This window comes from Acytostelium subglobosum, assembly GCF_000787575.1.
Source record: "Acytostelium subglobosum LB1 DNA, scaffold: scaffold5, whole genome shotgun sequence".
Taxonomy (NCBI): Eukaryota; Evosea; class Eumycetozoa; order Acytosteliales; family Acytosteliaceae; genus Acytostelium; species Acytostelium subglobosum.
This window is the reverse complement of record NW_012236527.1, coordinates 472925-497768: the sequence shown is the minus strand read 5'-3', so window position 1 is coordinate 497768 and position 24844 is coordinate 472925. Positions and strand designations below refer to the sequence as shown.

Sequence of the window (24844 nt, the reverse complement as noted above, 5' to 3'; positions counted from 1 at the left end):
ACTCAGTCGTACAAATTAAAATAAACATTCGCAAGGCCTGTCTGGCCTTGTTTATTCGTAGCCACGAGGTTAGGAAGTGTACGTCACACTGAACTTGGTACCTGCGTTGACGGCCACGGCCACACCGAGGTCCAAGGGAAGGAGTGAGTTGGGGCCGAGCTGGACAGCGAGCCGGACCGAGGGACTGGATGAGGTCATTGTGACCAGGATCTGTTCGCTCGTCCAAAGGACATCGAGCTGAGCACCTTGGTAGCACAGCGACCTGATGGCCAAACTGTCTGTGTTTGGTGGCAGCTGTGGATGGAAGTCCAGCAGGCCATCCTGGATCCTCAGGCCACCATAGCCAAAGAGTATACCCTGCAGGAAGCCACCGGCGCCCGTTATAAAGTTGACTGTGCCACCGGTTGGCGTCTCGGTCCACACACCAAATGGTTGTTGAGAGTTGGCGTATGATGAGGCCCATGATTGTTCGGCCCTGCTCTGATTGCCCAGCTCTAGCCAGCCTGTGACAAACATCGAGTAGGTCATGGCCGGTCCGTTGGGATCGGTTCGCGGCTCATAGTAAGCCAGGTCATTCTGGCGCACTGTCGCAGACATGTTGGTCATCAGAGGGTAGCCGAGCAGGATGACGTCGGCCTGCTTGACCATCTGTCCCGCATAGCCCTCATACTCTGGATGCATCTCGCCCGTCTCATTGAACAATATCACCAAGTTGGACGCGATTGATAGCCATTGATCGATTGGCGCTGATGTGTCCTTGACGATGGCTGCAGCCTCGGCCGCCCACTCCAACGCCAACTTGGCTACAGTATTGGTGTAGACCGAGTTGTTGACGCCGACAGCATATTCATCGGGCGGGATGACATTGTTGATTGAGTACGAGGGTGGGTCTGAGTCCACTGATGCCACACGACTGGCCCAGAACTCAGCGATACCCTTGATGGCTTGGTAGCCGACTTCCAACAGCCACTGATCATCACCCGTGGCATAGTAGTACTGTCGCATGGCGAATGAGATGTCGCCAGTGATATGTTGCTCGAGTTGGCCAGTGGGCGCGGAGAGTGGACATACTTCGGCACCGGTGAAGGCCGACTCCCAGGGGAACATGTATCCAGTCCAGCCCTGGCCATATGACACCGCCTTCAAATGTGATTCGTTGAGATTGTTGATTCGATACTGCAGTATGGCATCACGCGCTATCTCAGGGTACAGCACCAAGATTGGCGGATACATCCATGTCTCGGCATCCCAGAACACATGTCCATTATATCCGTTCGATGCTAGCCCGCCTGGAGACAGGCTCCAAGGCCAGTCCTGATTGATCGATGAGAGTATGTAATAGAGTGATGAGTTGACTGTTTGTGCCATTGCCAAGTTGCCGCCCACCTCTATCCTACTCGTCCACAACTGTGACCAAGCATCAATGTGTGTGGTGAGTAGAACAGACTGATTGACCATGGCCTCTTTGAACAACTGCATGCTCTCTTCAATGTACAATGATTGTGATTGCAAGTTGGTCGCTAGTGATGTGATCAAGACCAACGTGGCAGTCTGGCCGGCAGCCACTTTGAGTGATGATGGCACTGTAGTCGCTGTGATGGCGACCGATGTCATGAACCCGCCCTCCAGCTCTGGCTGGAGGATTGTGGCTAAATACAGCTGGCACAACTCATCCTCGTAAAGCCGAACAATGTTAAAGTCAGGACTGGATATGTTAACAAGTGCAGGTGTAGCCAGTTCCAGAACAAAGTCATCCATGCCCATTGTGTTGTCCAGGGTGATCTCCTGGACCAGTAGTCCAGTGAACTCGCGGTGAGCATAGTATGTTTGAGTGGCTGTTGTACCTTTGGTGTTGTTGAATGTGTACACCCTGGTGTATGTACCATTGTCAAGGTCGAGTCCAGCATAGCTCAAAGAGGCGCCACTCAACAATTGGACATGTTGAAAGTTTGGCAATTGAGCTCGATGAGATGGAGCATCTTGTGATACTTGTGGACCATTATAAACGCCACCAATGTATATTGCCTGTCCATCAATGACCATTGCCACGAAACCATTACCAACACTTGCCATCAAAGACTCCTCTGGCTCAGTCGTCGTAGACATCAGTCTGCCTTCCTGGACTCTTTGTATCCACCAATCAGGTTGTGACCAAACAACCTGTGAATGAGTGTGTGAGTATGGTGTGTGAGTGACCATTCATTCGTTTGATCAATCATACTTACATGACAAAGTATCATGATGATAAGAAGTTGAAGCGTAGCATTTGGAAGTGCCATTGTGTGTGTATCTTTACTTATTAGTTGTACATGTATACATTCTATCAATAAATCATCAATGATTCTTATGTCGTCTTTGTTCTAAACAATGTGGGTTGGGTCGATTCATCACTTGAAGATATTTTATAAAAGTGATTGATATTTGCAGATGTATCATCTTTGCTTTTTTATCCCTGGTAACAATGATTGGAACAATTCCTTAACGACATTTGGCGCCTTTTTCAATCTTATTTGTAAGTTGTTTGCCCATTAACAATTCTAATCCCGAGGTAATTTCACAACAACAGTTTGAAAAGGACAACAAAACCACGTCATTATAATAATGTTGGACGACAAGCCCTCACTTACCATTCTTTCATTGATTGATTGGCCTATCAAGTGATCACTCACCCATCACACACACACACATACATAATCAATCAATCAATCATTCACACACAACTAATTAAAACAAGCGAAGGGAAGAGGCGCCAACAACCACAACCACAAGTGTTGATCAATCATTTAACATTGTTAGTGACACACCCATCTATGAGAGAGAGATGGTGTCGTCGCCAATCATTCTTTGCAAAGAGGGAGTGAGTGAGTGAGGTTGTTGTTAGAGGTGTTAGAGGGTTGCAGATGCGCACTCAACACAAACCCACTTTGCAACCTTATGCTTATCCTTAACCTTCTTTGATTGTTTGTTTGATTGATTGATTGATTGTTTGTTAGACTCACATGTTGTATATAAGTGCTGCTACTACAGATATATAGAGATAGAGAACGAACGTCTAAAGACACACCAACTACTGTTACAATCAAGACAAGAAGTGTTTGTCAAAGACAAAGGACAAAGGATATTCATTCATTCATTCAATCGTACTCGAGCGATACGATACATACATACCATAACCTTGGAAGGATAAAGGAAACTAAAGAACTAATTGGATATTATCAACAATATATATAAAGATGGATGCAAGACTCGACGTCAATTCGTTGGGTATAACAGCGACATTGATATCCAAGTTGATGGATAATCTGTCAAACTCAATCGATAGTACTTTACAATCGATACAGGAACAACAACATCAACAGCAACAGCAACAGCAACAACAGCAACAGCAACAACAATATAATCAATATTCAAATAATAATTTATCGAATAATAATAGTTTACCATTGTCGCCAGCAAAGGCGGCAGTGGCATCACCCGGACGCAATAATCCACATGTGCTAATTCGTCGAATGACTGCCGTACCGGGCGCGATAAAGCAGGCGCCGATAGCCGACCCGACGACGGAGCGGGACTGGACTGGCTTTGCCCGCGGCTTCTGGTTCTACAACCCGTCGCTAGCACTCATTAGCGAGTCGGCCAAGACTTGCAAGGGCGTGGCCATACGCCTCGTCCTGGAACTACTACCGCGCCACATCCAACTGCTCACATCTCACTCGTCATCAATGATGGATGGCGCCAATACTCCAACGTCGCCACTGGGTGGCGTGCAGTCCCCGCCCATCCAGGACGGTGTGTCGAGTCCGCGCAGCTCGTTGGTCACCATCCTGTCGTCAGGCGCGCAGTCGCAGACCAAGCTATTCAACTTTGACACGTTCCTCGCGGGCATCACCAATGGCCACCACTTATACAACAGCGACATCAAGTATCTGGACATCATTGAGAGCACGATGGAGATTGTCGTGGCCGACATCATCACGCAGATACTTGGCAGTAGCAGCAGCGGCACTCTTCACTCCAGCATCACCGACACACTCTTGCAGCGTCTACGCGACATCGCCTTCTACTACTTCAAGCCCATACCACCACGAGCACTCAATCACATAGCGTGGATACCTCTTCGTCAGTCAATCTCTGATCAATGGTCTTTGATCCTGGGTCAGCTGTCCAGGCTATCGTATGTATCCTGGCCATCCAACCATCGAAATATCATACTGACTAATACCTCGCCACATGTACAGATTGACACCAATCACATACAGTCTTGCCAAGGCAATGGATGGAAAGCAGCCAGTTGATGACGCCATCCCTTTGTTCAGAGGTATCCGTTGGCTGACACTAAGTGTAAGTCATCTTTGGGAATCCTACCCACTCGATCACTCAATCAATCACTAACTCCATGTCAACAACGATCTAGATGTCGGACAATGACAGGATCAATGAAGTCGAGCGATTGTTTGGACAGATGCTGATATGGATCGAAGGCAACAAGAAGAATAACTTGTTGTTGGCACAGATGGAAGCTTTGGATGGTATGTTGCTGTCGACCAGCGACTTTACAATGTCGACAGGCATAGCCGACAAGATGAAGTTAGTTTATAAGCGCGCAGAGAAGATGCTAAAGAATGACGACTTTGAGGAGCGCAGCCTGAAGCTGCTGACGACCATCCTGACACGTGGCCCCAACTCGGTGTTTGAGGAGGAGTACGACACGATCATGAAGCGACTGTGGAAGACACTGGTCGTGCCCAAGAAGCGCGACTTCTCCCTCGAGTGCATCCTGCGCTTGCTGCAGGGCCGCTTCATCCCACCGCGTAAGATCATGGGCATCCATGCCAGCCTGTCGGCCAACACCGACGCGCCCGGTTCATCCATAGCCGCACAACTTCAGCAGCGCATGGAAAAGGTCTACGAGAACTCAGGCAGCTACCTCTACGCAGGCCTGGCGAACAACCGCGTCAAGATGCTGCCACGCCTCAACGACATTGTCTCCACACTGTTTGGCAAGAAGCTGGTGGTGCCGCGTATGATCGAATGCATTGACTCGCTCACTGCCATCACCGTGCATCTCTCGGTCCACTCACTCAAGATGCTTACCGACACCATCATCCCCACGCTCTTTGCCAGTCCTTGCCTACTGCTGCACGCTGTGGCCCTGCGCTCCCTGTCCATTATCCTGGACCCCATCGATGTATACTGGCACACATCGCCATCAGCCAATCCAAACACCAGGCTCGTTGCCAACGAGGTAACATTCGTGCGCAAGGAGGATATACAGCTCACGTTCGAGACCTTCCTCACCAAGTCGTTCAAGTACTGCCACGAGCAGGCCTGTGGCGATAACGCGCAACCAGCACAAGATCCCCTGCCCCTCTCCACACAGTTCGAGCCGTCCATCTCGTTGTACTCGCTGATCTCTGATCAGACATGTGCACACAAGTATGAAAGCGAGACGACCGTCGAGGCCATCAAGCGTTGGTATGAAGTCTGCACCAAGTCCCAAGACCAACGTGAGCGAGAGTTTAACGATCAATACCGAACTAATGTAAGTACCTAGGAGGGTGTTGTCCACCTACCCTTCAATCACATGTTCACTCACTCAATCATTCAATCAATCAATCAAACAGTGCGCGAACTTGAACCAGAAGGTACACTATTGGGAGCACATCAACACACTACAGTCACAGCCTGCCGAGACGTATCCGATGAGGAGACGTTCAGTCAGACGCAAGGTGATCAATCCAGACCTGTTGGAATTGTTCAAAGAGACGATCAGATGCATTACATTCATGCCAAAGATATTCATTGCGAGCACTGGAAGCAGTGCTTTACACAAGTTGGTACTACACGAGGAGGATGAGATTGCAATGGCAGCGTCACACGCTATCCAGGTGATCATGTGTGATCACCCATCGTTAAGGACCACGCTCGTCCAAGGCTACGCCTCACTCATTCTCCAGTTCAATGGCAAGGACCACACGGCCCTACAGACCCTGCTCTCACAGCTGCTCGGTCTGATCGATCTGTGGAATGAGCGTTCATTCATCGAGTCCAGACACTCATCCGTACCCCTGGACAGCTCGTTCTACCCGCCACAAATGCTGCAGACTGAGATCGAGGCCATTGGCCTCGTCCACCTCACCTCGCCCAACCCCCAGATCAGGATCATTGCCCTCCAGCTTATTCGCTCGATCTCTGGTATAAGAAACACAGAGACCGCCAACACGCAGGTGGCCAGTGTACTGCACTCCAAGTGGCGCATGATAATGCAACGCGCTCGATACCAACTCATGCTGGACGACTCGCATGGCATTGGCCAGGACATCAAGTTGAGCCCGAATGGCGACGACCTGCCCTCTATTGAGGAACTGGCCATGGGCACGCATGACCGTCTGTGGGCCTTTGCGCTGTCTGAGATTGGTCGCGAAGCCGTCGAACATGACTGCGTGCGAACGCTGTCCAAGGCCCGTACCACGCTGCTCGAGATCCTGGCAGACATGCCATCGCCATCCAACCCACTGCTAGAGCCCACCACCGATGAGACAAAGCGTCAGAGCTCGTATTCACTTCGATACCTGTGGGTCAATTGCCACGCGCTGCTCTTCTCCATCAGTGGCATTTCCTCAGTGTATCCGCTCAAACCGGCGCCTGGACTTGACCCCCTGATGGACGACCTGATCAACTTTGAGCACAACCTGCAGAACAAGATCACAACGTACCTTCCCTTGCACTTCTGGGAGGGCATGCTGTCAGACAACAACTGGATTCGCGACAAGCTCTCTTTCTTGTGTGGACTGATGCACTGGCGACTGTTGCCCTGTGTGATCGACTCGCTCAATCGATGGTGGACTACAAACAGGCTCAATAAGAAGTTGGGGCGTGTGCGTGTGGACCTCTCAAACATCTTCCGCCGCATCTCTCAGCATCGCGACTTCCACCGCGTCCTCTCAGAGTCGAACGACCTCATCCAAGTGTTTGTTCAGTTCATCCAGCAGATCGAGCCGATCTTTGGCGATGCGACCAAGTTGCCATCTTTGGCGCACTCGTCATACTTCACCGACAATGCCGTCGTTGTGTACAACTTTTGCAACTCCCTCTACACGCCCACTCCATGTGCGCAAGAGGGACCCGTGCGCAAGTCTCTGATCTCATGCATCCGATCCATCCCATGGACTGTGGGCGAGCGCTACAAGACGTTCCGCACGATCCTCCAGTGGAGCGGCCATCCACTTGTCGCGCACTCACGAATGCAGCTCGAAGCCCTGGAGTTGACCAAGCGGCTTTCAAAGAAGGATTCTTCATCACGAGAGGATGAGCGACTCAAGATCAACACCGAGCTCACTCGTATACGTAGATGCTCGCGCCTGGCATCCGAGGCCATCCTGCGTCTTGGTGCGCTCTTTGAGGAGGGCCACCTACAGGAGGTCATTCCATGGGTGATCGACTCGGAGCTCAAAGGTAACCGCATCTTGCGTTGGGTGCTCTCGTACCACTTTGACGAGTCATTCTTCTTCTTCCTCAACAAAGCCTACGACCCCTCGGCCAACGAGGCTGTGGCCTTCCTGCACGCCATCTACGACCAGTACCTGCCTACACCATCGGCCAACCCGCCCACCGTGGGCATCAGCGAGGATATCTTCCAGTATTACTACAAACGCGCACTCGAGGAGTCCAAGCAAGAGCAGCTCGAGAACGACCCGGTGACATCCAACGACCGTAACTTTGCGCGCCGTCTCAACGAGATTGGTGGCACTCTCCTCTTCCTCGCCTGTCTGAACCTTCTTCACCCAACCATGCTGGCTCGTGTGCGCTCTTTCGATCTGATTGCACGTCTGGCACCCTGTGCCTTTGGACTCTTCCTCGAGGAAGATGTTGCCATCCGCTCAGCACTTCTCCCTCTGCGCCAATCATTCGCCTCGCCCATCCTCCACACTTGCAAGCAGTCAGCCATCAAGGTATCGGCGATGGTGTCACAGGTCTGCTTCGAATGGACAGAGCGACTGTTCGAGGAAGTGTTCCTGCGCTATGGTTCACTGTCTGCGCCCTTCCAGCGCTGGACCATCCAGTTCTTGTTGCCCTGGTGCAACAACATTTCGCTCAGCAACAATGGCGACAATGGACGCCTGACCCGCAGCACACCATGTCGATTCCTCATGGCTCTGTTCAAGATGACGGAGCTGCTACACGACTGCCCCGTCGGTCAGCACATCGATGTGGACTACAACAATGCCAACTACGACATGCTGCCCGAGTTGATAGAGTTCTGGACGACGCTGGCCAAGCGCGAGCCAGGTAACCTGACGACAATCGTCAACTTCCTTATCAAGAAGGGCGCCTCCAGCTTCGAGTCGCTTGGCCTGTGCAAGCTGCTCATCCTTCAGGTCTACCAGCTCAACCCCAACGCCACGCTTGAGCCCCTGATCTTCCCACTCAGCTATGCAGGCGCGGTGGTCGAACGCCGATCAGAATACGCTGCTGAGATGTCCTCCGACAACTTGGGCGATGGACCACAGAGTGGGGCGACGTCGCCCAGCGATGAGAAACGCGCCAGCAAGCAACAGTCCAAGATCAGGGAGGTGTGCGTGCGTATCTTGACCGACCTCATTAGCGACAATGTCAAGCCCATCGTGCCACATCTTCACATTCTGCTCAACTACTCACTCCTACGCATTGACATTCCCTTGGAGAATGTATGTCTCGTGCGCAGCATCAATGTACTCCTCTCCTCACTTCGCAACAGTCTTCAAACTCAAACGACACTTGAGACTCAAGAGGAGCGCCGCGCACAGATGCGTGCAGTCATGAAATCGATCGACACCATTGCCACCTCATTCTGTCTGCCCACCTTCCAAATCAAGTTCGACCTGCACGATGGCAAGAAGGAGCTTGACATGCGAGCCCTCTACCTCACAGATGGGCGCTCATCATTCAATGGACGTCGCATTGGTAGCGGCTCCATCTCTGCGCCCGCCACGCCAGTCAAGCCAGGTGCACTCTCGCCCCCTACCACCTCCACCAACAACAACAACAACAACAACAACAACAGGTCACCATTGGTATCGAGCACAGATGATGTGATTGAACATCGCAATGAGATGATCAAGTGGTGCAATGGATACATTTACGTGGAGGAGTTGATCACCGTGCTATGCAAGTACTGCGAGCTGATGACGCCAGTCACGATCGATAAGTGGGAGGCCGAGTCCTTGTTGTGGATCAAGAATGATCGTGACCCCAAGCTCTCAGTCAAGTCGTGCCAGGTCTACCGCACGATCATTCACTGCCAGCAACAGCTACCACAGTCACTCAAGGACAAGCACAAGACCACGACACTGCGCAGACAAAAGTCACGATGGGCCTCGAGCATCGAGCATCTGATGCGACTGCTACACGAGTCGACGGAGGGCCTGGACGCGGTGGTCAAGGTGCTCGAGATGGCCGCAGAGAGCGGAGAGAACAGCGCAGACAGCGACTTCCTAATGTCCATCAACAAACAGATACAGAGTGGCAGTGAGGCACCTGAGGCCTTCCATCGAGTGATGTGCATGGAGCTGTTGTTGACATTGAAGCAGATTGCTCATGGCCAAAACATCGATGAGTTATCCATCTCTTCAATCTTTTGGACTGCCGCTTCATTCTTGGCCGAGTCACACTATTACTATGAGCCACTGTATAGTGTCGCCCTGGACATCCTACACTTGCTAGTCATTGAGCAGGATGTACTAGTCATCACTCAATCATCAGTCTACATGAACATCCTGCGACTGGCCAACGAGATCACTCTGCCACGCGGCCTGCAGTACCACCTATTGCGGGGCATCCTCTCGCCAGCCACCGAGAAGCAGGCTAGCCAGCTCATACTCTCCTACATCAACGTTGCTGACAATGTGCTTGTGGACACGGACGGCGCCCCCCTGCGCTTCCTCTTGCCAGTGCTAGCACTCACCCCGTGGCTACACAACAAGCTGCTCACGTCCAAGTCTTCCATCGTGTACAAGGAGCACAAGGTCTATGCCGATGAGATTGCCAGCGACCTGGCCACCTCTCTGCTAGACCGCCTGCCACAACAAGCTAGCCTCTCGGCAATCTTCAAGCGCTACTCAAGTGGAGGATACAACTCCAATCCGGACGAGTTCTTAACGTCAGTGATCGAGGAGATACGCGCACCCTGCATACCAGTGTTTGCCAACCAGTGTGCAGACCTCATCTCAAACATGTTGGACAACTCTCAGCCACTTACCAATTCGATACTCAAGACGGTGAGCGCGCTGCTCAAGGATGCACCACTCACTGTGCTGCCAATGTTCAAGAACATCTTTAAGATCGCATGTGAGGCTGGTGCCTCGTCACCTGTTGCCGGCTCACTGATCAATCTGGCCACGACCACGATGAAGACCGAGGTTCTGAAGCCTGGTGACATACCCGCGCTACAGACTCCATTCAAGAAGTCACCGTCCGAGCTCATCAAGTTGATCATCCCACGAACAACCAATACGACCGAGGCAAAGAGACGCATGGCCAAGTCGTTCAGTAGCAATGCGGCATCATTGAACAGCACCCAGCGTATCTTACACAAGAGGCTGTCTCAGTTGGCCAACTCTGGCAGTCCTAGGAGGGATAGCTCGGGTATGCCAAAAGAGATGTATGACTCGATGGAGTTTGACCAGGACGTGTTGAACGAGGTCAATGGCATCATACAAGAGTCGATGACCATCTCCATGCGCGACTCACTCTGGCGATCCAACGATGAGTACAACGTATACCTGGATGACCTCGATGAGAACGATTTTGACGACGATGTACTTGACATCAGCGAGGTAAACACAATGAACTTTGAGTCATTCGACACCAATCAACTATTAAGCAAATTGAATGCTGCCAAGGCAATCACAAACAATGGCAATGGTAACCTGTCGAGCAAGCGCATCAAGGCCAACTCAATCCTCTCAGTGAACAGTCGTGGCAACCTCGCGCTATTGTTGAAGTCACATAGCAACAACTCAAAGGACAAGCTAGTCACATCCACTTCAACTACGTTTGATAGTGCCGCCACAGCCGCCGCAGTCATCACAACACGCTCACCCAGACTGTCAGCAACCAATGCCCCCACGGCAATCAGCAATCTTGTCAAGTCGAAGTCCAAAGAGAAGGACGACGGCACCATAGATAGTCTTCGCGAGCTCCTTGCCAGCACATCCACAAAGGAAGATCAGAATGACCATCAACAAGAGTCCAACCTCCAGATCGATCAGTTACTGTCCAACCTCAATCAATTGGACCAGGACGAGTTTGACAAGTTGAACAATGCACTGGACGATCTCAATGACTCCACTGGCTTGAACTCATCATTCCTAGGCGTGTCCTCCCGTCTAGCCAACACACTCATGGCCGAGACATCTGCCGCAGCAACTCCCAAGCAACGACCCAAATCCCAGACGGCACCTTCTCGACTGACAGGCATCAGGGCCATCCTTGCCGATCCCAAACAACGTCGTGCATTCCTGGACTATCTAAAGAAGCAGCACTTCCAGCAGTCAATCAATGATGTATGCTTTGTGGAAGTCGTCCAGGACTTTAAGAACGAACTCACCAGTGCCGAGACAAACAATGGTGACAGCTTGCTCTACCTCATTCGTCACATAGTCGAAGGATTCATCATGGAGAATGCACGACATTCAATCTCCATCACAGAGAGCGAGAGACAGAACATCATCAGGTACTACCAACAAGTGATGAACAGTGACCCAACAGTTATGAACAATGATAACATTATTGATCCGACTATATTTGAGGTGGCGCTCAACATGGTTATGAAGGCGCTGGAGGAGAAGTCCATCCTTGATCGATTCCTTGGCAACTCCAAGTCGACTGCAGTTACCAATAAATAACAAGTAGGAACATGCGTCTGACGCTATGCGGAACTATTTAGTACTATTCCATTCTTAACCAGTACTCTTTGTAGAGCCTTGAATTGATCCTGAGAGTATCGAATAATTATGGAATGATCGCGAATGTTTGGGTCCAATGTTGTATCAGGTCTGAACAACTTGATGATACAATCGATTGATGATGTAATGTTTGGAGTCTTCTTTAGGGCTGTCACGATGTAGTCTGATTGTGGCGGTTCGATTAATGGTTGAGCCACATGATGGTCGTCGTCACCAAAGTATTTGTCAATGATCACTCGGTACACATTATAGATTGTTCCTGCATCACTTGTTCGAAGCAACTCGTTGATGAACACTTGGCTTCTCTTTGTCTTGTCATTCAATCTCGTCCAGATGAAAACTATCATGTCCAATGTTAAACTATCCTCATTGTAGCTTGGACTTGATCGATTGAAAATCGAATAGAGATCAGACTCCAAGAACCTTCCAGATGTTGTGACGCACCCTTCCTTATGGTCCGTTCTTTTGAGATGCTGAGCAGAGTTCAAGAGATGTTCAACTGTGTCGCGATAGTCCTTGTGCATGGCTGATTTCAATGCACCAGAGAGGCTGAAACCTATACCTTGTTGCTCAAGGAACTTTATCACTCTGATGTCCGGATTGAGTTCGGCAATTATGGACAGATTGGACTTGTTGGGTACTTGTGGATTGTATAGTACTACTAGTAGTTCAAAGTCCAAGCAGGCGGCCAGAATGATTAGATCAATGCGGTTCCCCTGCGACACGTATAGATAATGTTCATATTTGATTACCATGCTCATAGTATCAATGGTGAGAAGGTTGCCAACTTTGAAACGACTGATTACTGGTATCACAAGTGTCAATTGTCCAGGTGTGGCCTGTGAGAGTAATGTGTGTTGAGTGGACAGTTCAGCCAATGCCAGATCAGCAAGGTTGATAGTGAATGATCCAATGGATGGCCGAATTCGCAATAGTGTTGTGATTGCTTCAGTGTTGCTCTCGACAATTGCTCGTTTCATAGCCCGATCGACATCGATTGACATCTCCATATCACCATCGAAGCTCTCAACTATCAACGGTTCGATGTGTTCAATGATATCCATCCTTTTAGCTTTGATTGCGTTGCTGTACAAATCAAAGAAGGTACAGGATACTCTTTGTGGACTGCCCACCAACTTGTCAATGATTGCAATCCAATCGCCTAGACCCTCCAGACTCATACCTGACACAATCCATCTATTGTCAGTATGTTCGCCGTTGTCCAAGTGCGCAAGAGCTTCGCTCCAATTGTCCAGAATGAAGTTGGCACAATCAACGTGACCACTGGCCAATGCGTCGCCCAGGAGGTACTTGTTCAACATAAGTTGTAGATCACGAGTTAGCTGGACAGATCTATTAGGAGTGAACACTAACTTGAGCAACTGATCACTGATGTAGTTGAGAAATGATATGTTGCCATTGGTCGCACAGGAATTCAAATAGTAGGAGTGATGATTCTTGTGTGGCAACACGTAGTTGAGCTTGACCAACAGGTCCGTATTGGCATATGTGGCCATCGCTTGATGGTAGTCAGACGAGTCCAGCACAATGTCATTGCCATACTCCTTTACAAGATACTCGACAACATCGTATCGGTGGTGGGCCAGAGCAAGATGAATAAGCTCGATACATGCGCACTCAAGTAGAGGAGATGTGCAGAGTTGGGTGTAGTACTTGATCAGCTCAATGAGTGAGTCTGACGTCTCCTCCTCAAAGAATGACGAATGGACTGATCTGGCCCTCTGTCCACCATTACCACCTTTATCGAGTAGCTCATCGACCATCCATGCCTTATCCGAGAAGCGTGACATGACAAGTTTGAGTAGTGATAGGTCACGATTGACTGCAAGTGCTGATGAGGCCATGGCAAATGCAATACAACGGCTCAATGACTTTGAGTTGACGGGTATGTTGAGGAGTGTAGAAATCATACGTCGACTCAGAGCTACTCCATTCAAATCCACACGATAGTGAAAGCTCAGAAGTATGTTCTCCATGATTACTCCCATAGTATGTGCTTTTGTCTGTGGCTTTGGATCGTCATTGATGTACTCCTGTATTGCGATGCGCAACTGATCGATGATGTAGTCAGCCAGGTCATGATTGCCACTCATCAGACACTCCATGAATGATCTTCTGATGCTGGCTAGCAGACTGTTTGGTTGGTTGGTTGGTTTGGTTAATCAATCATTCATTCACACATGTTAGAGAGGAACACGTCATACTTGATGGAAGGTCCGTCTTCATAGGGTCGCTCTTTGTGCTCGAGGTCCAATGCACCGAGTAGACATTGACGACCATCAGGGTTGTTGATGTACAGTCTTGCAAAGAAGTCCTTGAACTTGTTGTTGTCACGATGGATGACACATTGCTCCAGTGTGCATATGTCGTGTCCACGAATAGCCTTGATACCCAACACTCGATGCCATATTCCAACGTACTTGAACACCAAGTCACTGGTATACTTATTGCTTATCAATACACTACGTATTACTTTGTCCATGACGTATTTGTATGAGTTATGATCAAACTATTTCGCAAATCAGATCACCAGAGTGATCACGTCCTGATTGGGAATTCGAAACAAAAAGATACACAGATTGGATGGATGGATGTACAAGGTCTCGATCAACATGTATGTTTATTGATAAAGTATATGAGTATAAATAGGTGGCTAGACAACTGGACCCGACCTGGAAGGGGCGGGATTGATGGTAGCGCGCCTGGCCACTCAATCAATTCAAGCACTTCCAATGATGTCCAGTTGCTCAAGTGAGCTCTTGATGTGCGGCAGCATGGCTGCAATGAGTATCGTTGGTATTGGTACATAGCCTTGAGATTGGAAGCACTTGATGGGTGGCTCCGTCTTGCTGCCTAGGACCACAGCCGTCAGCATGTTGTTGGCGTACTTCCAGTCGGCGTACACAGTTGTGGGGAATGGCTTGCGGGACACTGACAGTTTCTTGGCCGACAGAGTGCTCTGTAGTGCGCCCTTGGCACTGTTGGGCTGGTAGAAGACGAACGATTGGTTGACCGCGTCCCAGTCGAAGCGGATCCTGTAGTCGGTCTTGGCGTGCGACCAGATCCATGTGCGGTTGTTCCACAGCACCTGGCCGTACTTCTTGTGTACAAAGACGCCCTCGCCAAAGCGCCACTCGTCGATCTCACCACTGCTGCCTAGCTTGCTGTCGCTCCTGGCGTCGTCACCAGAGGGCCCGCAGTAGAGCGTGTTGCGCATGTAGAACCAAGAGTTGAGTGCGGCGGCTTCGGCGTCGAGCGCCAGATCGGCGCTGGGCTCGATCTTGCCGGGTGTCGTGTCGGTGTTGTTGAAGGAGATCGAGTGGCGCGACGGCGCCTTGCTGTATATCTGCACATATTGTTGGAAGATCTGCTTCTCCTCGAGGAACTTGTCGACGTGCTTGACGCTCTTGTGACACTCGCGCATGAACAGGTTGTAGCTATCCACCAGGATGGCCATGTTGCGCACGTGTTGGATAATGTCGTCGTAGTCCTCGCGGAAGTGTCTCGTCTCCTCGTACGTGTGTATCTCGCTGGCCGTCTTCTTAATAAAGTCCACCCAGTTGTCGAGCACCAGCTCCTCGCACCTGATCATCGAGAGGCGCGGGCCGTCCGAGCTGACGAACCAATCAATATAGTTCTTTGTCTCGCCGTGGCAGTGCTCTGAGAACTGCTCCAACTTCATCAGCCACGGTTCCCAAGCATCATATGCATCATTATAGTCCTTCATCTCCACTATCCACTTTGTAGCAACGTCTGGCTTTACCCTGTCCGGCAGTTTCACTAAAGTGAGCGAAAGTCGTGTAAGTCAGTGGGCGCGAGCTAGATGACCGTTGCGCGAGACATACTTGTCTTGGGCAGTTGTGTTGTGATGGTGCTAAAGTGCTCAGCAATGTTGCCCAGGGAGTCTTGTGTAATTTGGTTGAGTGACTTGATGCGCGGCCTGATCAACTGCAGGAACTGCTCGATTGTGCGCTCATCCTTGCCGCGTATGTTGTAGGTGCGCCCCGATTTGGAAGCGATTTGGAAGGTGAGTGGCTGTGTCTTAAAGATGGCTTTGGTCTCCTCGAGGATACAATCGCCCAAGTTGATATATCCTTGTGGCTCCTGGTTGTCGTCGGGGCGACCATCCAACTTGCCAGGCTTATAATAAAGGATGTAATTGCGATGCAGCACAAAGTATCTGTCCAAGTAACCCTTTCCATTGCTACCTGTCTTCTTCATAAGTATAGCGAATGAACTATCATTCTTTATCCTGCTGAATATGAACCATTTCTGATTTGAGTGAGTGAGTTAGTGTGTTTCCGCGTGTGTTTCCGTGTGTTTCCGAGTGTTTCCGTGCGGAAACACACTGGCGTGGTCGATAACCTACCAACAGTTCTTTCTTCCTCTCTGACTTGATCATTGCCATATCTGAGATTTATATATGTTACAACTTTGTTATAAATAAGGTCTATATATTATGTTATTACAATCTATTATTGTTCGTGTATTACTATGCAGCCTGTCTCGAGACTGCTGTTGATTCTATTGCTGTTGCTAATGCTGTTGCTAATGCTAATCGATGATCGAATTGAGTTTGGTCGTGTCAGTAACTTTTTTCTCCTATGTACAATATCTAACAAACTAACTATCTAACTGCTACTACTTCTACAACTACTACAACTAATGCAACAATCAATCAATCAAACAACACTAACAGTCCAGTCCAGCAGTCCTTCTTTAGAGCCAAGGGTGGCAACAAAGCGTGCGTGAGTTTGACACAGACACATGCAACAAACACACACACTTAAACAATCAAACAAACAAACCATCAATCAACCAAACACCCTTCACCCGTCTCTTGCTCACTCCATCAATCAAACACACACTCGATCACAATCACTTATCCTAACCCACCACACACACGATCAACCAAACACACCGCCACTTTTAAAACAGCTTCTGTTTGAGTGTGTGTGTTTTAAGGTGATGGTCGGTGAGTGATTGAGTGTGGGCTTGGCAGGGACGCGGGGTGAGGAGGTGGTGTGTTTGGTTGATCCGCTGATAGTGAGTGAGTGAGTGACGGTGAGTGATGATGATGAAGGTTACGATTTCATATGATTAGTTAGTTAGGTTAAGTATAAGTGTGATTCAGAATTAGAAGAGTAGTGAGTGTGTGTGTTTGAGTGGGAGGATGGAGTTGGTGTTGGCTTAGGGTGGTTGGACTGGATTGAAATGGACTGGAATGGACTGGATTGGCAAGCTGGATAGAACCCAGATAAATATATATATATATATACACAAATATACACTAACTATATAGTGGTGTGTACACCTCATCAATTCAATGATGTTACCCAGGGCCGATGGATAGTTGGGTCGGCGGATGGTAGTAGGTGGTGGTGGTAGTTGGTGTTATGGTAAGTAAGTAAGTGGTGGGTGTGTGTGTGATAGGTTGGGGCGGACCGAGTCAAGTGTACTTGGTGTAAGTCGTTATAAATGGAGACTTAGAACTGAATTGAAGTTGAGATGGAAGTGAAGAGATGGTGACCGTGACTGTGGCTGTGACTGTGACTGGTGTTGATTGTTGTTGTGTATGTATGTGTATATGTATATGAGTGAATGTGTAAGTGTTGAACTGGCAGTTCAGTTGATATATATCCGCCTCAATGGCGAAAGGAGCAGCCAAAGAATGTCACTGTTTGAAAATGGTTTGATTGATTGATTGATTGTTTGTGTTTGTTTGATGATGCAGCCAACTAAACAACCACAACGACAACAGCAACAACAACAATAATAACAATGCTTTGTTTGTTGACATTGTCTGATTGAGGGGATGGAGGGTAGTTGGTTTGTGATGTTACCGCTATGTCCTGTCCTGTCCTGACCCAAACATGACATGTCAATTCAAACACACCTCCACCAAGTCAATAAGTGGATGTTATTACATCATCATCAACCTTCCTTCCTTCCTTCCTTCCTTCCTTCCACACTTCTATCTGTCAACAACAACAACAACCTGTAGTAGTAGTAGTAGTAGTAGTAGTGCAGTGTAGTAGACACACCAACTGCCCATGGGCAGTCATTGTTGTCATTACATTCATTCATACCTTTGGTTGGTTTGGCAGAGGGATGCCAATAATCTGTTTGTTTGGATGTGAATGTGAATGATTGTATAGAAGATATTATAATCTATGTTGTTTGTTAATGTGTAAGGTTAATCAAGTTAATGAGTTAACAACGCAAAGTTTGTTGAGGGATAATGAATGAATGAATGATGAATAGATACATGGTCTCGAGGACGCACTTTTAGATTGAACGCCAAAAATGTCTGCAAAAAAATCATTCAAAAAAGAGGACCACACAACCTAAAATAGCACTTTTTGGGAGATACTTACGATAACACAACACAAGTGAACCAATCTTTGAAAGTGACCAACACATCATTATGTTACTCGAACTCCGACCAAACGGAGGTGTCGTCTACCAACTTCAACTTGGAAGACATGGGATGGGGAAGACAAGTTGTTCCATGAATGATGATCATGAAGTGAACCACCTTCCATGTCCAGTCGAGTCCAGTCCGAACAAGTCAATGCCACTAGAGTTGATGTGATTGGATATGCTCAAACACAATGATCGTTTGTTTATAGTACATGTACCCCCGTTTAAGATGGGAGAATTATGAATGATGATCATCATGGTCATAGACAATCATATTAGTTCCAACTGATGGTGTTCCATGTTGATGATGAACTGGTCTGCTTGAAATCCAGATCATTGAACACTCTGTCCGAGTGAGTGATCACATCGAATGCCTCTCCCATTGTCTCATAAAGCGACTCTAACTTCTTGTCTGTGTCGGTCAGGTTATCATCACCATCTGATGATGCTGTTGATGTTGATAATGATGATGAAGTGATGGGTCAGTGCACTGCATGTGTGTTGAGTATGATCATTCATCCAAACAGACACATACCTCTCACTGAGATGGTTATCTTGAGCTGAACGGACGATGACTTTAGCTTGCTAACATGCTCCAAGAACTTGAGTTTGGCCTTGCCATCGGGCATGCCAGTGCTGAATGCGTTGACGTCGTTGTTCATCGCAGAGAGCAGATCGCACATCGTTCGGATGTTGATGATCATTGCCGAGCGGGAAAGAGTGTTGAGCGACGCCGTCAGCTCCGTCCACGACTTGGCCACCTTTTGCAGCTGGCCCACCAACTTTGTCTTGGAGGTGCTCTGCGTGAAGGGGATGACCAGTGGAGACATCGTACTGTTATCATCCTCCTCCTCGGCTACATTATTCTCAATGCAATAGCCCAAGTCCTCTACGACCTTGTCTGTGATGGCTTTAAGTCTATCGAGTATTGCTGCTGCGAATGGCTTGGCTGGAGTGGACATGATTGATTGATGGATGATATATATATAAGCTTTATATGTTGTTACAAGTAAGTATGAAGATAACAAGTGATTGATTCAACTTTGACATAGTGATCACGAGTCTAAATTTGGACTTCAATGTGGGTTCACCCACCATCACTTGTTGTACACACAAACTTTATGATCAGTTTGATATTTGAATGAATACGATAATGAAGAGATAATAATAAGTATATATATATAGACTATGATGATTGTCCCCAGGGAATCAAAATGTGTTCTGAACATCACTTTACTTCCATGGAAGACACTAATGATCCTACAATATAGACCTGCCCCTGGTCATTGAATATGATGGCCTTTGGTTAACAAAGAGACGTCTTTTGGCCGCCTCGACCCATCAAGATGTGTAGATGATGTCAATGACATGAACAACGAACGGTCCTTTTACCAGGATATCCTGGTCAACTCAAAGTGTTTAGTGTATTACTACTTTAATCAACACACATACTGAAGTGTTCAATTCTGATGTAACCAGGACAAGAGTAGATTTTGATCAAAAAGGAATGGAACGCCCCATGTTCCTTCGGAAAGTGTCAAAGACTCAAAGTCTTTTTGGGGGTGCCAGCCCACCCGATGTGCCCATTCTCCTGGACTCACCAAGGTTTGTCCGAGTTGCTCATCCAAAGTGCTTAGATAATTATCCAGACATGTCTGTCCACAAATGTAGCCCTCCACAAGTTATGTTTGGCTATGATCGATATCTATTTATACTTAATGATCACAACTCATATTGAATCACTCAATACAAGCATAAATACCTAACTATCACATCAATAACAAATAAGTTAACTCTTACTCTTTTCTTCCAATCCTCCACTTTAATTTATACCAATCAATAATGTCTGACGCCAAGTTCTTCCATACTCCATACTTTGTTTCTTCAGTCGTTGCTCATGCTATCTATGAGCTCGGCATTGAGGACAAGGTCGAGGTAGTCACAATGGGCTTCCAAGATATGAAGGGAGAGTTCCACTTGAAGAAGCATCCACAGGGCAAGATCCCATTCTACACAGAGGGCGACTTCACCCTGATCGAGTCGTCGGCAATCCTCCTGTACATCCTCGAGAAGTACGACACCGAGAAGAAGTTGACCAACTTTGTCGACATCCACCAGCGGGGCAAGTTCTACCAGTTCCTGCTCAACTGCCCAACTCAGATCTATCCCAACTTTGTCCAGCTGTATGCCCACCGAGTGCTGTTCCCAGCTGGCCATCCCGCCCGCAGTGAGGGCACCATCACCTCCAGCGTCGAAACCTGGCACTTGGAGATCGCGCCATTCGTCGTCGCCCAACTGGGCAGCCAGCAGTACATCCTCGGCGAAGAGTTCACCGCTGCCGACTGTCTGGTCGGCTACAACGTGCTCATGGGCGAGTTGTTGGGTGAGATCAGTGAGTACCCAACACTCGTTGCCTATCTCGAGCGTCTTAGAGCTCGTCCAGCCTTTGCCAAGTGTTTCACCGAGGAGAACAAGCAATACCTGCCAACTCTTGAGCGTTATGCCGATTCCCTCCAACGCAAGGGTGTTCACATGGCTGAGCTGCGCGCTGCCAGAGCTGAGCGTCTTGAGGCTGCCAAGCAGACTACTCATGCTTAAGTTATATATATCTCTCTCGAGATACACAATAAATATGTCAACTTGTTTATTTATACATGTAATTATCTGTCATAGGTCTATTCAATTGACGAAATTTGAACATAAAGTGTCAACTTATCTCCCACACTTCATTCATTCGCGCGATCACATATCTTCAAAACAAGATACATGTACACATTGTTGTAAACTTATAACATATACATACTTATATATATACATACACAGATGAGTGACAGTAAACCAGTCACTTTTGTCAATATAGTTGGATCATCTCCACCTCCTACAACATCAACAACAACATCATCAATCAGTTTCTCATTCGGTGGCGGTAACAACAATGGACCATTAGGATTGGCAAACAAGAAGAGGAAGGAGCCAGAGACTTCATCTACAACAACGTCAAAAGACAACTTTATACTTTCACTCGAGGGAACAAAGATCACTTCATCAATACCAGAACAACCAGCAGTTGCTCCAAAGGTCATCCCTCTTTCACAACAACGACATATCAACTCCAATGATGATAACAATGTAGTCTCGAACAATATACAAACAGAACAACAAGATGCACAAGATGAACAAGACAAGAACAAAAGACTGAAACAGGAAAAGGATATTGAGGTTGACAGTGATACATCAATGCCACCAAGCGATGTTGGTCATATTGTTGAGAAGTTCAATCCAAAGCAACATGGACTACAGGTCAAAGAGAAGAGACAATCGATCAAACCAGTCACTGGCTCGGGTACAAACACCGCCGCCACTCAAGTCAGACCTTTGATCGATAAGTTGGACGGACTCGAGAACTACAAGGACGAGAATGAGAAGTTCAAGTATGATATGAACTCTCGGCCAGACCAGGCCGACATTGACGACTATGAAGAGACGCCTATCGAGGTGTTTGGAGAGGCTATGCTCAGGGGCATGGGCTGGGCGCCAGGCAAGGGTATCGGACTCAGCAGCAAGAGCGATGTGGAACCAATCAAGTTTGTAAAGCGCGCTGGATACAGGCTTGGACTCGGTGCCAAACCAGCAGATGTGAGCGATAAAGACAAAAAGTACTTAGTTGCGCCAACAGGCGAAGACGGACGAGTGCGTCATACCATTGGCTTGGACACCAAGCTGGTGTCAATGAAGTATGGACTGGACGTTGGTGACAAGGTACTCGTGGTGGCTGGTACACACGAGGGAATGTACGCAATCGTCAATTCAATACCGAATGAATCCAAGGTGGTCATCAGCTTTGCATCAGAGGAGAAGGCGGTCGTCGACAAGTCCGATCTTCAAATCGTTGAGCATGGCAAGGCTACAAACGCAACATCCTCAAGCAAAGCGAATGGAAATGGAAAGTCAAGCAGCAATGGCAGCAATAGTGGTAGCAGCAGTAGCAGTAGCAAACAACCAATCAAGACTATTGTATCAAACAATGACAATGATAATGAAGAAGAGACATGGCTAAGAAGTAACATCATGGTCAAGATCGTCAGTAAGAGCTTGGGAGATGGAAAGTACTACAACAAGAAGGCAACAGTGGTCGATGTCACTGGTGAGCGACTATGTGTGTTGGAGCTTGACGGCGGCAAGGTGTTGGAGAACGTCAAGCAGCGATGGCTAGAGACAGCCATCCCACGAGACAAGGGTTCATCCGTGATCATCGTCCAGGGCAAGTACCGCGGACGACTTGGCACATTGATAGAGCGATCACAGAGTAGCAGTAGCAAGAAAGAGGTGGCCATCATCCAGATGGTTGGCGACTTATCCGTACGAGAGTTTGACCTGGACGATATCTGTCAGTATGTTGGAAGCAAGGATATGGAGTACCTGTAATGATAGGAATGAATGAATGTCCGCGGACTTGTATACATGTAGCCCCACAAGGCTTTATTATTATTATTATTATTGGATCCACTGGATACCCATGAGACTCATCGAGATCAGAGGAGCATTGATTTGCTGGGCAGTAAAGTAGTTGGTGCCATTAGTGTAGCCGTCGAGGAAGTTGCCCATTGGAATGGTGTTGACTGTAGGGTTGAGGTGATAGCGCGTCAGGTCAAAGTTGCCACTGATGGTCACTGATGAGAACATTGTCTCGCTGTCAAACACCATGTACTGGCAGCCCTCCAATGTGTTGTTGAGACACTTTGTCAGGTAGCATATCTGAAGGTTGAAGTAGTCTGCAAACTCTTGGTTGTAGCTGATCAGTGCGAACAGTTCGCCAGTGGGCTGCTCACTCATTTGGTAGCTGAGTGTGCACTCCAGACCGTTGTTGCTGGCGACGACTACACCCTGCTCAGTTGGCTCTGGTGTGAATGGTACAACAGTGGAGCCGTTCAGTCCTTGTGGTGGGAGATCGCCAAGGGGCATTGGTGTGTGTCGGCGACGGTGCTCGTTGGCTGGCACGGGATCGACTGGCAGACGGGCAATCAGTAGCTTGGTACCTGGCACCATTGTTGGATTGACTGTTGAGGCCAAGACATTGCCGCTAGTGTACAAGCCAGATCCACTGGTGAAGAAGTTCTCGCCAATGTTGGCCGCCAAAAGGTTGGCACTGTTGAGGTAGGACCACGACTGCTGCATCTGTCTGGCGTACAGGTAGTTGCCATTGTCCCAGGCCGAAGCGTACGACAGATGCTTGATGCCCTTCTCCAACAGCATTGTCTGTGGCTGTTCATACATGATGTCGAAGCAAATCATCATTCCAAACGTGACGCCAAACGATGTCTCAAAGGTGATGGCTTCAGGAGCGGCAGCATCAAAGTAGGAAGATTCGCCAAAAAGGTGAGTCTTGTGATATCTGGCCAACAACTGACCACCAGCTGAGAATGACACCAAAGTATTATACTGGAATCGACCATCTGATGGGCAATCTGGAGTGGTCTCATTAGTGCATGGCTGGACATCTCCCATATCAGCAACAACGTATATCTTGTTCTTAATTGCCATGCAGCTGAGAGTCTGCAGCACAACTCGATCATCAAAGTCGGAGTCACCACATGGGATGATCTAAGAGTGGTCGGACGTTCAGTTTCAGTGAGTGTGCCGTCGAGCGAGTGTGTCGTCCGAGTACTTACTGGGAATAAAGATTGAGTAGGATCGGGAATGTTCTCAAGGTATGGGTAGACGGTGTCGCGTGTGTCAAAGTTGACGCCAAGGATGCCGTATTCGGGGAAGATGATGATCTGCGCGCCAGCAGTGGCAGCCTCCTGAGCATATAGTTGGTAGATATCAAGGTTAAGCGTCATATAGGTGATGGCATTGGCCGAAGGATCACCACCGGTGAAGTTATAATTAACAGGTGCATACTCTAATACTGCACCAACATAATGATCATAGTCATTACGATTTCTTCTATAATGTGTACCTGTTGATACATCTACATTATAGATGCACATCATCAGTAACACAAGTATAACTGTTCTATACATTATTATATGTTTGATTGATTGTATGATTGTATGTGATTGATTGATTGATTGAATGATTGAATGAATGAATGAATGGTGTTAACAGTACAGTAACCCATGGTTATTTATAGTTGTTGTAGACCCGAGCATTAGGGATAATATCCATTACGCGTTGGCATTGGCTATTATACCGAGCATGGATGTATGTACATCTCTGACTATCTTTGTTAACTAGGTTAAGGATGCCCGGTATTGGGTTGGATTGATCAGGTCTTTAGTTTGAAGAGGGTGATGTTCAGACCATTGTATTAATGACGTTCAGTTGAAAGACACTTCTATTCGTCATTTGATGTCATTGTCTCTACAAATAAACCTTAATGTCCAAGAGACATGCGCAAGATTGCCCACCTAAAATCCAAAACAGCACCAGTTATCCAGGACACTCGGGTCTGT

General features: G+C 48.1%; 8 protein-coding genes across 8 annotated transcripts; 3 read left to right on the top strand and 5 right to left on the bottom strand.

Annotated features, from left to right (window-relative positions):
• Positions 1–69: 69 nt before the first annotated feature.
• SAMD00019534_029700 (hypothetical protein) lies at positions 70–2279 on the bottom strand (the record flags this gene model as incomplete). Its single annotated transcript, XM_012901103.1, has 2 exons — positions 70–2160; positions 2226–2279. 2 exons carry the CDS (start codon positions 2277–2279, stop codon positions 70–72), a joined length of 2145 nt encoding a protein of 714 aa, XP_012756557.1.
• Positions 2280–3233: 954 nt separating this feature from the next.
• SAMD00019534_029690 (hypothetical protein) lies at positions 3234–11885 on the top strand (the record flags this gene model as incomplete). The annotated part of the gene is made up of 5 exons (XM_012901102.1): positions 3234–4174; positions 4239–4341; positions 4415–5542; positions 5625–8687; positions 8763–11885. The coding sequence occupies 5 exons, from the start codon at positions 3234–3236 to the stop codon at positions 11883–11885; spliced, it is 8358 nt and encodes a 2785-aa protein (XP_012756556.1).
• Positions 11886–11908: 23 nt separating this feature from the next.
• Positions 11909–14448, bottom strand: SAMD00019534_029680 (hypothetical protein; the record flags this gene model as incomplete). The annotated part of the gene is made up of 2 exons (XM_012901101.1): positions 11909–14099; positions 14171–14448. The coding sequence occupies 2 exons, from the start codon at positions 14446–14448 to the stop codon at positions 11909–11911; spliced, it is 2469 nt and encodes an 822-aa protein (XP_012756555.1).
• Positions 14449–14688: 240 nt separating this feature from the next.
• Positions 14689–16374, bottom strand: SAMD00019534_029670 (hypothetical protein; the record flags this gene model as incomplete). The annotated part of the gene is made up of 3 exons (XM_012901100.1): positions 14689–15746; positions 15812–16238; positions 16336–16374. Coding segments are annotated over 3 exons (1524 nt in total), but the record flags the coding sequence as incomplete, so codon positions are not given.
• Positions 16375–18664: 2290 nt separating this feature from the next.
• SAMD00019534_029660 (hypothetical protein) lies at positions 18665–19384 on the bottom strand (the record flags this gene model as incomplete). Its single annotated transcript, XM_012901099.1, has 2 exons — positions 18665–18837; positions 18925–19384. Coding segments are annotated over 2 exons (633 nt in total), but the record flags the coding sequence as incomplete, so codon positions are not given.
• An 847-nt stretch (positions 19385–20231) lies between these two features.
• Positions 20232–20987, top strand: SAMD00019534_029650 (hypothetical protein; the record flags this gene model as incomplete). The annotated part of the gene is made up of 1 exon (XM_012901098.1): positions 20232–20987. One exon carries the CDS (start codon positions 20232–20234, stop codon positions 20985–20987), a length of 756 nt encoding a protein of 251 aa, XP_012756552.1.
• Positions 20988–21200: 213 nt separating this feature from the next.
• On the top strand, positions 21201–22808 carry SAMD00019534_029640 (hypothetical protein; the record flags this gene model as incomplete). The annotated part of the gene is made up of 1 exon (XM_012901097.1): positions 21201–22808. A coding segment is annotated over one exon (1608 nt), but the record flags the coding sequence as incomplete, so codon positions are not given.
• Positions 22809–22889: 81 nt separating this feature from the next.
• SAMD00019534_029630 (hypothetical protein) lies at positions 22890–24427 on the bottom strand (the record flags this gene model as incomplete). The annotated part of the gene is made up of 2 exons (XM_012901096.1): positions 22890–23990; positions 24059–24427. Coding segments are annotated over 2 exons (1470 nt in total), but the record flags the coding sequence as incomplete, so codon positions are not given.
• Positions 24428–24844: the final 417 nt, after the last annotated feature.